General features: G+C 36.8%; 1 protein-coding gene across 2 annotated transcripts in view; it reads right to left on the bottom strand.

Annotated features, from left to right (window-relative positions):
- Positions 1–14,368, bottom strand: part of HPSE (heparanase) — a 35,346-nt gene that overhangs the window by 13,642 nt on the left and 7,336 nt on the right. Inside the window, exons 2-9 of one of the 2 annotated variants that reach the window (XM_077142971.1) lie at positions 11,671–11,816; positions 9,831–9,956; positions 6,070–6,243; positions 4,187–4,355; positions 3,804–3,851; positions 3,222–3,315; positions 2,656–2,762; positions 1,412–1,526 (exon numbers count right to left, since the gene is read on the bottom strand). In XM_077142971.1, coding sequence (XP_076999086.1) covers positions 1,412–1,526; positions 2,656–2,762; positions 3,222–3,315; positions 3,804–3,851; positions 4,187–4,355; positions 6,070–6,243; positions 9,831–9,956; positions 11,671–11,816 — 979 coding nt within the window. The remainder of the gene's footprint in view (positions 1–1,411; positions 1,527–2,655; positions 2,763–3,221; positions 3,316–3,803; positions 3,852–4,186; positions 4,356–6,069; positions 6,244–9,830; positions 9,957–11,670; positions 11,817–14,368) is intronic. The other variant, XM_077142972.1, reaches the window with a different exon arrangement.

Below are 14,368 nucleotides of genomic sequence, written 5' to 3'. Positions count from 1 at the left end.
CAAACACTCAACCTATTGTCGACATGAACTTCCTCACCAGAAAAATGGTTATAAGATACCTCCCTTGCCACCATGAAGGACTGTTATGCAAATCAGATGAGAAAATAACAAATACACAGTGGGTTTAAGGTTGATTCCCTTGGGATCTTGCACATATCAAAAGTATCATTTTCTCTCGTGAGTTTTTCTAGCTAACTGTGAACTTTGTGAGGAGGAAGTATATTTAATGCATGTACAAACCAAAGGGTTATGTTTGGGTACTGGAAAAGTTTGAATTTCGTAATAAAAAGCTGGTAATCTTTATGAAGAATTATAGGATAAGGTGGCTGATTTCTAGACATTGAAGTCAATGTGAATTTTGTAGAAACGATTTACCTTTTTATACAAGGCCCACTTAAGGAAGAGCCAGCAGTAGACTTTGGATGTTTGCCTAATGAAATTATTGCACTTAGTTTAATTCTACAGATGACTCATAATGTACTTGGGGAAAGATAAATTCCACTTTTTGAAAGGTCATTTTTCTAAGAATTAAAAAAAAAATTCTGAACAGTAAGTTCCATGAGCTTGGACCAGTGTAGATACAAAGCAATTTGTCAGGAAATTTAACCACAAACCACAAGAGCCTAACTTACTTGGTGACATGTGCTCTTTTGTAAAATTGCTCAGCTTTCCTACAATACTCAAACAATTTCCTTAGGAATTACTCTTGAAAAATAGATATCTTCAAATGCCATTTTAGACTATAAAAAGCCAAGGTCATATTTCATAGTACTACATCTATATTATCCCAGTTTTCAGACACATATATTCTCCAGTTAGCTTTTTAGATAGAAAAGCTACATTTCCTGATTTAGCACCAGCTGCAATTGAAGGTAGGCTGGAAATGAGATTTTATTCATAATTATTTTGAAGAACATTAACAAAATAACCAATTCTTAGGGTGAGTTTTTTGAAAAAAAGAATACATGGGGTTGTCTGATTTTTTCTTTTTTTTGAGGTACATGGTCCAGGAATACGGTTTTAAAGTTAACTAAATTATGGTTTTATGACCAAAAAGTTTTGAAGTTTCTGATGCTGCAGGTAGTTTTAACTTTGATTTACTTTGCAAATCATTTTTGGATTCAAAGTATGTTACCTTGTAAAATTTGAGTCATAAAATTCAAATTTTCCCTTTTTAAAAAATTACACTCCAAAAGAGCCCACATTAAACAAGTTATTTCTGGGTCTCTATTTTTTCTCTTGAGAAACAAAAACATTAGCACAGATGATCTCTAAGATTGTTTCTAACTCATCATTCTACGGTTTGGCTCTGTATTGAAAGCACTGAATAACTGACTATTTACAGGACATTAACAAGAAATGCTCAACATAGGTTTATCTATACAGAAAAAGGAAAATGATGGTCACTTACAGGTAAAGGTTCAAAGTTTGCATCCACCAAGTGGTAGTTTCCAGCTCCAAATAACACTTGCCTCATCACCACTTCTATGCCCATTCTGGCCGACAGCCCCAGTTTATCCAGCCACCTGGGACAGAGTGAGACTCAGCTTTCTTCAACTTGAGAAAATAAAATAACTCAATTATATTTACACTTTATCCTGATTTATTCAGCTATGTGTGAGGAATTAATAGGCAATCAGAAAAGTGGTATTAATTATGAATAAGTCATTCCAATAAAATGGAGACTACATGTAGCAGCATCAGAAACCTTGCCTTCACATCTTATGGTAGTTCAACATGCTAACAATTCCTAGAAGACTATTAAAATGCCATAAAGAAAACAAGGAGTCCCAGTCAGGGAAGATAAGACACATTCCCATCCCTATAGGTAATTCCTCATCCTGTGGAGTAGTAAAATTCTCTTTCTCCCCTCACTAAATAAGTTCTGAAGAAAAAGTCGCAATGATAACTGCAGTGGTAAAACGTGAAATAAGTAGATTTGCACCTGAAATTTTATGGAACCCACTGAATCTTTGGTTACAGGAAAAGAAACTTGTCTATTCTTTTCTTCCTCTCCTGACATCCCCATCCCAATAGGATTTGTGTTTTATTTGGGGCTTAAAAGAATGAGAATGGAGGGCAAGTAGACTCATTCTCATTTTGAAATTATAGAAATATAAATTGAGAGTGTTTAGCAGAGTTTTTGAATGCATGTAAACCAGTATTTTGTGCATGTAAACCAGTATTTTGTAGCAATCAAGCTTGTGGTGGTTGGATAATTAAGTGATTTAATAAATCTTTAAATTCATTGGTACCCCCTTCTATTGTAACCTCATACTTCAGGCTCAAAACTACTTGGGAATCTATGAATACAGCTACATATAAAAAAGTGTTTTTCTCAGTTTCAAAGCTCTGAGATGGACTCTTACAATGTACTTCCTTGAAGGAAGGAATCCTTGGCATATTTATGGGCCATAATAAAGAACAAAACCTCTAAAACAATTTATTCTTACAGTGATTAATTTGGGACACACATTATAGATATCTAACAAACTTTAGTAAATCATCTTTTTGCAAAATCTTGCAGCAAAACTGGGAATTGGCTGCAGAAGTAATCTTCTGAGCTGCTTTTTGGCTGACGACCTCTTTGAGCTGAATAGAAGGAGAGGGGAATGGCTATACTCTGATCCTCGAGGCAAGGGTTGCTTTACTCACATAAAGCCAGCTGCAAAGGTATTGGACAGCAAGGGTGCTCCACCACCATATGCTGAGCTTGTTTCTCCTAACCAAATCTTCTTGAGGGGTCTGGTTTCCTCAACAACCTATGGAACAAGGAAAGTCTCCAAGGTAATTGCAAATAAACTGACCAACCACCTTGATGAAGATTAACAACATCTGAAACCTTGTATTCATTGTGATCTGCATCTATCATCCAATAGAGTTATATGCTCAGCCACTCAGGTCTTGGTTAATATATGTTTATTGGAACACTAAGGTATGGAAGGAATGTAAATACACCTATTCTTATGGTCTATGATAGTTAACTCTATTAAAAGGCTACTGAAGGTATTTCTCACTTCTACTCAACATCCACGGATAAGGCCCCATGTTAAGTGGGAACCAAAAGCGAAGACCTTGTGCCAATCCTCAGTAAGATTTATACGCTAAGATTAGAAAAGCATGTAAATGTATATACCTTTAGAATTCAGAATTGGCTAGACTATAAAATAAGGACTCTGCTTTTATGTTAGAAAGAAAACAAAACGAAACAAAACTATTACCTGGAAAATTTTTTGCACGGATAAAATAAAAGTGTCCAGTACATCAGGGTTTAGAAAATCTTCTTTGGTAGCAATACGTCCATTCAAATAGTAGCTATGTTATTCAGGAAAAAATAACGAATTTTACTTTCTGCTTTTAAGTAAACTGACCCATCTAGTTCTCTTTCTTACCTGTCCCACTCCCCTGCAATAAAGGAAAAAGCAGATGTTCAACTTGGGACACAAGAAGCTGGAAGGGAGGTAAAGAAGAGCCCATTCTATTCAAATAACTAGAAATGAGTTCCTTTTCTCTGTCTTGAGAAGACAGAGTCACATATGCAGGTACATGCTTTAGTTCCCTATATTTCTCATACGTCAAGCAACAAAATGCCTTCATCTTATAAAAACTACCACATTATTTAAAATAACTTTTATTTTTGTTTTATTAATAATAAGATTCTAGCATTGTGCTGCTGGAGACACTATTTGCTTCTTATTTGAATTATAAATTCAATTAGCAGTTAAATGGAAAAGGTTTTAGAAAAATAGGCACTAAGAAAAGTTGGCATTACTTTCCTAGTATTAAAAATAGGAGACACTTACTGATGCCACGTAACTGAATCAATCACTCCTCCTCCGACCTGCAGAAAACTAGAGGAAAAAATCCATTATGTCATCACTTAGTCCCCCTATGCACAGTAAATGCACAAGCATTTTATTCCCTGGAAATGGGCTGGTTCCTACTTTAAGATCAGGTAAATAAATACTAACTCCCTAATTCTAATACATATTTTATCATAGGTGCCATTCACTCCAGAACCCTTGTCATTCTAAGCCACGTATGGCTTCCTCTTTTGATAAATCATATCGTCATTTAATCGTACAGTTAATTAAGCCACAGTTAATAACGTGGATTATTGAAGATTCTCTACCAGAGAGGAATGTTTACTTTTAAGAAAAGTAGTTCTGTCTCCTTTAGCTCCTACCTCCTCAGCATCTTAACAGTCTTTCCTCGAGGCTGACCAACATCAGGACCATAGAGTTTAGAATTTTTGAAGGTAGACTTTCGTAGAAGTTGATGCAACTCAATAAAATCGTCTCCTAACTGGAATCCATCAATGTAAATCTCAGCCTTCTTCTTGAAACTGTTAGGTTCTGAAAGACAGCAATTCTCAAAATAATCATCTGAGAGACAACTTTTTTTTATTTAAAAGCAAAAGTACAACAGCATTTAAAAGTAATAAAACATTTTCCAAATCACAAAAAAATTATCATTTAAAGGCAAGAAAAGTAAAACCCCTAGTTATAAAGAAAATATTCCAAAAAACAAAAATTGAAATTCTATAACTACAGTGTGAAAGGGTATTAAAATAACTAGAAATGAGTAGTAAGGATATTAAACCAATATATATTTGGAAAGTAGTCTGTATCCAGTATTTAACAACCTAATTTTCTTTTGCTTGCTTGTTTTTGGGAAGGACACAGGCGGGGAAACCCAGGTCTCCCGACTCATAGGCGAGAATTCTACCACTGAACTACCCTTGTATTCCCCCTAATTTTCTTTTAATAAAAAAAGGTGGGTGGGAGGAAGACATTGAAAAGCAATCCTCTATAAGAGAATTAAGAGCCTTACTGAGAATGTTTACTCCAAAAATTTATATGCAAATATGTAGAAGTAACAAAGCTGAAGAGTTGGGAGAGAGGTGGAAAAAGGGAGGTAAGGGAGTGGCCACTCTACTTCTCAAATATTGCTTCCCTCTCACCGTTTGCAAAATGTGGCTCAAAGAAGAGGGGAAACATAATGACATCACTCTTTTAACTTGTTCTGAAGAGCAGGTGTTGGGGGAAGGGTAGAAAGTAAGGGAAGGAAGATGTATAGAGATGGATAAGGATGGATGATGTATTATTCATACAGTTGCCGTAATAAAATTAAGATATGATTGCCTCTACCCTTCTATTCTGTTTTCTGTGCTGTGCTTCAATTTGCCAGTCTTCCTCAGCAACCCCAGGCAAAAGTCTGTTGCTAGATATAACACATAACACTATAGATACGTATCTTACTTTTTTTTTTTTTTTTTTCTTTTTATGTTTTCTTTTTGGTCTGGCTCCTTACCTCTAGAAAGGAAGCTCCTGGAGAGCAGGGACCTTGCTTTGGAGCCAGACAGCCTGGGTTCAAATCCTGATTTCCTATACATAGCTGCCAGAAGTCACATGGCTATTTATGTAACTTTGTGCCTCTTTCCTCTTCTATAAAGTGAGAGCCACGATTGTATCTACCTCAGGGACAGTTATAAAGGTAAAAGTAAGTTAATACTTGTGAAATGCTCAGAACAATGTTTGGCATATAGTATGTGCTTATCATATTACATCCCATTTCCTATTTCATCTTTGGTTCCATTGACTGGGGTGTGGAGAAAGCACCCCAAATATACTTTGAATGAATGTAACTAATTTTTAACAATTTAGTTCCCTGCAAAAAAGCGTGAAAGAGACAATCAGGAATTTAAAGTGGGAATCTCTAGACAGCTTGAGAATATCATGAGGGTTGGGATGGGTTGCTGAGGTTAAGTGACAAGTTAAGAAACAGGAAAAGGAATGGAAAAATCTCAAGGGAACCTGGGAGCTGCAGGGAGGTTTTTGGCTCCAGCTAAGTGAAATCAACTTGAATATAACATACATTGGATTCAGTTCTGGGATATGTAAAGGAGTTTTCTGCCATAAGCAGTTCCAAAAGTTGCATAGTTGAGCACCTTTAAGGATGTGGCTAGATAGTAAATATTCACTAATATTTAAGAGAATATCATAAATAACAACAAATAATACCAAAAGGGAATCTCCTTATTAATGAAATGTTCCTGGAAGACCTTACCATTGCCTAATTCCCAGGAAATGTTATACCTCCTGGAAGAACAGTAGTCCAGGAGCAATTGAGCATTAGAACTGTTCCACTGCATATCTGCCGTTCTTAGTAATGCATTTAGGCCGAAGATCAGGTCCAGTCCTGAGCAATTTGCAAAAGTATACAGCATATCCACTGAGCTTCCTAAAAAAAAAAGTTCCAGTTCAATAATTATTAGCTGCTACTGGAGTGAAGAAAGCCTCCAGAGTTACTCTTCATAATGACTACTTCTCATTAATTCCAGTCCTACTGAGTGACTATAATTTTGTCTGAGATAATAAAATTTACTAGCTGATTAAAAAGGGTGGTTGAGTCAAATCCCACAGAAGTTACCAGAAGCTTTGGTCTGGCACTCAGGTTTTGTTCAAATAACTTCAGGTGAATTTGGGAAACCACATTTTATGACTCAGTGCTCAACATGAACTGGCCAGACCTTCATTAGTCAACATAAGTCCTACTCTTCATAATTTAAATATCTCCATGCACAAAATTAGCTATGAACTATTTTGATAAATTTAATTATATTTAAAATAATTTTCTGAAAATTTCCTATACTTGACTTATTACTTAGAAATGAATAGAATTTTACATTAAAAAATTGGCCATGAGTAGGTCTGTGGTTTCCAAACTATGTATGTGCCCAGACACCCTGGGGAGCTCAGTGAATTCCTGGGTATGGTCATCAGATTTAACAAACAAAAAACAGCACACCTAATGAAATTTGAACTTCGGACAAATAAAGAATAATTTTTAGTACAAGCATGTCTTATGCAGTATTTATATGTACTTACACTGAAATTTATTGTTTTTATCTGAAATTTAAATTTCACTGAGCACCCTGCATTTTATCTGGCAATTCTACTCACTTCACAAAAGCATGCAGGATTATTTACAATTTCAAGGGAAACATAACATCTGTTGGACATGATGTGAACTATTATATTATATTGTTTGGGCTCAACAACTTAGTAATCTAAACCGTTAGGAATTTCTCTTGTAATAGGTGCACAGTGTAAAACATGACTGAATTACTAAGAAGCCACAAAAGTTTGGGAACTTATGTACTTGCCATTTTTTCTTTTTCTTTTTAACAATTAGCTAGCCTACGATCTCTATGAGTGTGCAGCAATATTAGTTTGAATGTTGCTTTAAATCAATTATCATCTACATAAGACCTTGTGATTTTCATGTATATTTAAAGTTGTTGGATTCCTGAACTCTCCTAGGTTTTAAAAAATTTCTATCTACGTATCTATTTGGCAAACTCACACCCTTCTTCCTTAACAGTAGTTTTGATTTTTTTCTAAGTTTTCAGTCTGAATTATTTGTATACTCATAAACATGAAACGCTGGACTTAATGAACGATAAAGTAGGAGGTGCAGAAAAGACTCCAGCAATCTGCTTTAAGTATTTTTGATACTTTCTGTGACAACCACTTCCACAAAACCATTGCTTCTCAAGGAGTGATGGGGTTGGGAATGTTCTCCTGAGTCTGTGGCCCAGGCCTTGACTTTGGAACCAGAACAGTATGGAGCCTTTGGGATCACCGAATCCTTCTCCACCCTCCACCCCCATTTTCAAATGAGGAAACTGAGACTCAAAGAAATGAAATGATTTGCCCAATATCACATAGCTATTTGGTGACAGTGCCATCGCTAGAACTTGTTATGAAGAGTGGACTCAACTGTCTGAGTGATAATTATATTTTAGGTCTATATATTGCAAAATTACACTGTAGAAAGTGCCCTGCATGTGGAATTTTAAGGCCTGGGTTCTAGGTGTAGTTCTCCCATTGTTAGGCTGTGTGGTCAGGGGTGTGTCCTACACCTGCTTCATTAAACTGCTCACACTCCTGGAACAAGCACCATCATTCTGCCCACCTCACATATGTGAAAACTGTAAACCATAAAAAGATCTTACAATTTAAAGTATGTCATTGCCTAACTCCTTTATAAAGTATTTATCCAGCACATTATTTACCCTTCTCTATTTCTTTATTCTTCCAAATGCACTTGGAAACTTACACAGCTTGAAATTCTATCATACGCTCCCAATAACATAATAAACAATAAAATCTTCTGGAAAAAGAACTATATAATACTGAGTTCAAATCCACTCCTAAAAAACTGGATGAACCACCAAGACTCCCTCCTTCACTCCCCAAAATGAGCATAATAAAAAACACTGACAAGTAAACATCCTGTCCCTAATTACTTTCCAAACTCTTATCTCTTCCTGCATGAGAGAGTGGGACGATCTCTGGGATGAAGATAATCTAGATAACACGTTAAAAATTGGTGCTGACTCTTTCCCTTGTATTACCCCCAGCTAAGTTTACATGAATGCGTCCACCATGCTGTGTGAGAGTGGATGCTGGGGAAAGAGGGATAAGGTGAGGAGGAAGAGAGGCGGAGAAGGACAGCAAAGAATTAGCTCACCAACTATGATTATTTTAATAAGGGAGTCCTCCTTTTTACTGTCACACCCAGAATTACATCAATAATAAAGCTTCCTTTTCCTGCCCAAACAGGTTTGCAGCCTGAGTTCATATTCTCATGACAAATGTTTTTGTCATCTTCTCTTTAGTGGAACACAGCATGCAATAGGATCAGTACTAGAAATTTTACCTTTATCTTCCAGGACACTTGTTTTATGGGTGCAGGCCACAGAGTAAGCAATTAATATGTTTTGGCCACAGAAGACTTATCCCAAATTTTGCTCAATTGTGTATCATGTTCATTAAAGCATAAGAGCAGTTCCTCCCCTCTTCAAAATGCAAAAAATAATTTAGGGGACTACATTATCTATTAGCATATAATCTATTTTGTGATTTATCGTGTCATTTTTTTCTAGCAATAAAAATATAAATTTTTTTAAAAATCCACATGTTAAACTGAAATCCAGGCAAAGTACGGTAAAATCTTACAAAGTTAAATAATTTACTTTAAATAATGTGCTTTAAAAATGGCACCTAACCCAAATAAAATTAATTTCAAAATTATCTACCATCTTCAAATATTATTATTCGAAAAGTCAAAATGATGACGGTTCTAGAACATCTGAGTATTCAGATTATTTGCTTAACTGAGATCGGAGTCAATGACAGCCCTTAGTTAGACATAAAATATCAACTTTTAGATAAAACCATATTTCATAGTTAGTAAGGATTGCTCATAACAGTGTCAACCCAATTTGAAGACTTGAAAACTGTTTCAGTGAACAGAAATAAATTCCCAGCTAATTGAGCTAGTGCTGTGTTGGTAAAACCATGGAGAAAAGGAAAGGAGGTGTGACTCAGGATTGCCTTGTGTGATAATATACCCAACTCATAACAGAGATTTCCTCCAGGGACACATCGGGTGGGCAAGGAGATGTGAAGGATTTTTGCACTTTTACCTTTCTACTTTTGTATTTGACTTTTACATGAAGAATATATTAATGTTTTTCTTAACTCTCTAGTTCTTAGAGCATGAAGGTCATTCATTATCAGCTTGTGAACAATTGGTTTCTACATTTCATTCCATGGCCAGTAGGCAAAACCAGATGAAGAAAAGAAAAAAAAAAGGCAGAGGTTTTAGCCTCAAGATTTCCCATATGCTCTATATGGCATTTGAGTATTATACAGTTTTATAAAGCTGCTGTATTTAGGGATTGTTGGAGTCAAGCCCAGGCCCAAGCTATCCAGATATTCGGAGGGCTGGTACATTGCCAGGCGCTTTTCATTTCTTACTAGTGTACGTGCTGTTCTTGAACTTCTTCTGATACTGTTCTCTGAGTAGTAATTGCTCCTGGAAGGGCCATTCCAACCACAACCTCTTCTCCACTTGAGAAGGGATGGATCCAGATTTGCAGATATCTGCACGGGAAAAAGAATTTAGAGAATCTCTTTCCACAGGGATAAGCGTGAAATATATATATTTACATAGCTATTTTTTTATGTGCCTAAGGCAGGATAATTAAGTTTCTACTTATCAGGTCAGAGAAAAATGCATTCTGTTGTACATGTCAAATTCTTGCTGGCTAATCACCAAAAAAACCCAACTAGATGGTAGGTTTCCAAAGAATCACAATATAATAAAATAAGCACATGATTAAAAATACATCAGAAAAAATTCACATTATTTAACAATTCAGAAGGTGCCTCAGAAGAATTACCAGAGAACCCTACTGAAGGAAATAAGGTTCACTTCTTTTAAGATTTGCCTTCAAAATAGATGGCCATTGGCTGTACTTGGACTACAGCTGATCTGTGGCGATCTTCTCTCACCATAATAGAAGATGGGAAATACTGACTCAAACTTGGTACCATCAAAGCTGGCTATAGCATGTGCACTTAGGAAAGTAAACCACCATCCTGTCAGGCCAACTGTGCTGCTTTATCAAGAGCCAGCAGGATCAGCAGTTGCTGCTGCCAGGGCCGGCTGACGGGTGACAACCTCCTTCCTGGGCAGCTGTGCATTCTGGATTTCCGGCAGTTGGTGCCCGATCCATCCCAGTACTCACAAAGACTGTTTCAGAGGGACTTGGATAATTCCAGTGACCCCCATACAGGATGAAGAACGCTGGTCAGTAAAGGACAGTTTCCTGTCTAAACTTATGAGACCTTTTGAAAGTATGTAACTAGAAAAAGAAAGAGCCAAGTCTTAACACAAACTCTTCTGACTTCTTATTCAAAGTGAACCCTACTGCCTTTTTTCTATTTTTTCCAACTGTTAGTCTATCTACTTTGTTCAAATTTCTGATTTGCTGTTTCTAAACAATTCCTAACTGAAATTAAATAGAAGGAAAACACTTAATCTATGAAAAAATTAAACATTATTCACTAATATAGTATTATTCGAAGTCTTGCAATTCAATAATGTGTATAATATTTTAAATAGTTGGTAACGATAATAAATTAACTTCCATTTGCTGTCTGAATAGCACTAATGAAATATACTGGGCAAATCCTTGAGGCACCCTAGGGCAGGCTTTTCCAGTGAAGCCCATAGACTTCCAGTATCAGAAGCACCATAGGAGAACTGGAATCTAAAGGTGGAGCCCAGGAATCCAAATATTCTAAAGTACCTCAGGTAACTGTGTAGAGTCAATAAAGCTGGAGAACCAAGGATCAATAAATCAAGTTTTCATATCCATTCTTAGATGCAGAGTCTATCGCCACATCCCTTTGATATACCTTTTATTCAAACACTATTTCCAGAATAAAGAGGCTTCAATCCATTGTTGTGTTTTCAGGTGGAAATATTCTTTTTAGTTTGCCCCATTTTTACCCACAACCTCCCACTGAGAAGATCCTCCTTTAGCTACAGTCCCTGTATTTACGGCAAAATTAACTTTCAGTTATGCTCAGCACACCTTTTCTGCGTGCGATTTCTCACATTCATGAACACATCTTGGACACCTGGCCCCTGCTTCCTCCTTCTGTTCAGGTGCCTCCACAGCCTAGTTGGTGGGGAAAGGGCTCTTAATCTCTTTAATTGTTAGGTGTGAGTAATGACACTTTTCTCTAAGTATCCCCATGACTGACTCAAGTGTGTTAAAATATATAGTTAATTTTTTTAAAGATTCACCCTGGTTGACTTGAGATTGCCAGTAACTTCTCTCTTCAAAGGTTGGCTCCTTCTTTGGGTCAAAGATTAGGAAGTCCGTCTTGGTACCACCAAATCTCAGGTATGCAGGAGACAAGCCTCTGGCCAAAGTACGAAGCTTTGGAGAACTGTTGTGAAGATAAGTGAGAAATTAACATTCTTTCCACTAAAATAATCCAGTCAAACATTTTTGCACCCTTCTTCCTTGGTGGACCTAATTCTTAATATCTAGCTGGGTGAAGAAGATAAGCAGAAGAAAAATAATATATTTGGTACACTGGGAGAATCATCTCAATTTGAGTCTTTCTAATTGCAAGGTTATTCTTCCAGGCACTTAAAGGCAACCTAGGGCCTGAATTTGGGCAAGAGCCCAAATTTATATTTGATGAGTAGAATTATGTTCAGTACTCTTAAAAAAGACCCATAGCCTTTTACGCTTGATAAAGACAAAGAGGTGAGAGGATGAAAACTAAGCAAGAGATGACACTCTCTCTTTGAAAAACAGTCTTCAAAAATTTATATTTTATATTTTTGATTCCTCCCCTTCCTCCTACAGCCTGACCCAAAGAAAGATTATTCTTTTGAATTTAAGTCAAATGACATGTAATTAAATAATATTAGATTCTAATTCCTAACACTGACAACTCTAACAGGCAATTCTAAATATATATCTCATTAAGCTGCAATCCTTCTAAGAAGTCCTATTATGCGCTCATAATTTCATTCTACAGCATTCTATACCAAATACTATACACTGGAATGAAGATGATCTATGACTCCCTCCCTCAGAAAGCCAAGAGTATACATGAATATGTAAGTGACCAAAACCAAAAAGACAGAAGAGCCAGGTAACTGGAACACCTCCATACATTTCCTAAGTCTCACAAGTGGCTCTGGCCAAAGGTTCCTTGTTACTTCCTGTGATGCTCTTAAAACAGTTATAACCAATGTGCATGGTTCAGTGTGCATGGTTCTTGGAATGGTCCAATTAATTAATTAATTGATTTATATGAGGGTTTATTTCAAATCATAAAATTCTTCCAGGAGGACTACCCAATTGCCAATACTTAACATCCTGAGAATCCAAGACCCGACCTAAAATTAACATTTTTAAGGTGTGCTCCTGCTTGGCTACATAGAGTATCTTATAAAATTTTCAGAAGATTTCTTTATTCATGCTCAAGATAGAGAAATTTAAAGATGGATATTGACCAAAGCATAGGCTTCTTGCATTAAAAACATCAGCGATTCCTCTTTTTTTTTTTATTCCAGTGAAGAGGAGCAGGGGGCTAATTTCAGAGTATTTTCATGCATTAGGTAGGGCCACATTAGGAGTCTCATAGACTCTGGGCACTTTTGTTTTCATGGGGCCCCTTCACCCATTAAAAAAATATTTTTTTATGACTACATTGATATGAAGACAAGTGTGTTAATACTACATATCAAGACATTTTCCTCAACCCAAAATTCTTCTTTTTATTCTGATGTTAAAAAAAATAAAATATTTGTGTGGGCCCCTAAAAGAATTATTTTCCCAGCACCAGGAAATGGAGCACAAAGTGAAGCTTCAGAAGTGTTCATCAACCTGGAATTTACTCTGGTTGAAATCCTGACAACAATGTTGACCCCTAGGAAGGATAGTATCTCCTGTGGAATCCTCAAAAACACTCAAAAAATAAATGGAAATGCTAACTCAGACTAGGTAAGGCAGAAGAAGGCTACTGCTACTCTGCTACAAACCTACATACAAATAAACTGTAAACATAGTGTGATTGCAATGATGAAAATAACATATCTAGAAGGAAGAGAAACACCAGAATAATAACAGGGGTCATTATCATGTGGTGAGATGAGTGGTAGACTCTTTTCTATATTTTAAAGTTTTCCATAGTGAGCACACAATACTTTAAATTATATGGGTTTTTGTTTTATTTCCGAATAGGTGAAGAAACCAAGTTACATTTGAAAGTGAAATTGCCATCCATTAATTTATTCAACAAACATTTATTGCAGGCCCCTTCTGTGTCAGGGTTTTCCTTAGTTGCTGGGGACAAAATGGTAAATAAGACAGACACAAGGCTTGCTCTCATGTAGCTTACTGTCTAGTGACATATACAAACATGTGAGTTCCAAAATGGTGTGGGGATAGCTATGGGAACACACAGAAGGGGTTCCTAACCCAGGCTTTGGACTGGGATTGAGGGGGTGGTTAGAGAAGGTTTTCCAAGGGAAGTGGCTTCACTTGGTAGACATGCAAGAATAATAAGCCTTAGCCGGATCAAAGGTGGTAGGGTGGGGTTCAAGGAAGTACTTCAGGTGGAGGAACAGTCTGTGCAAAGAGATGAGGTAGGAAAGAATATAGTACTACTTATGAACTGAGGGGTGTGGCCCAAGCCTAGTGAGGGGGGTAGGGAGAAGCAGGGAGAGTAGAGTAGGCTGGTGAAGCAAACAGGGCTTTATCTAGAGGTCCATGAAAGGTTTAGGAGGGGAAAGGGTGAGAAAGAAGAACAATAGGCTGGGAAGTTTAAAGTGGACGGATGTATTTCTATGCTCCCGGGCTGAGCTAACCGAACCCAACATGGAGGGAGATGAGTCAGCGCCTGGGTGATGGTGTGGGCAGTTGTTAAGCAAGGGGATCAGGTGACGTCCAGAAGGGGCGGTTCCGGAAGGGGCGATTCTA

This window comes from Tamandua tetradactyla, chromosome 24, assembly GCF_023851605.1.
Source record: "Tamandua tetradactyla isolate mTamTet1 chromosome 24, mTamTet1.pri, whole genome shotgun sequence".
Classification (NCBI taxonomy): Eukaryota; Metazoa; Chordata; class Mammalia; order Pilosa; family Myrmecophagidae; genus Tamandua; species Tamandua tetradactyla.
Note: the sequence above shows the minus strand (reverse complement) of the source record. Positions and strands in the feature narration are given on the sequence as shown.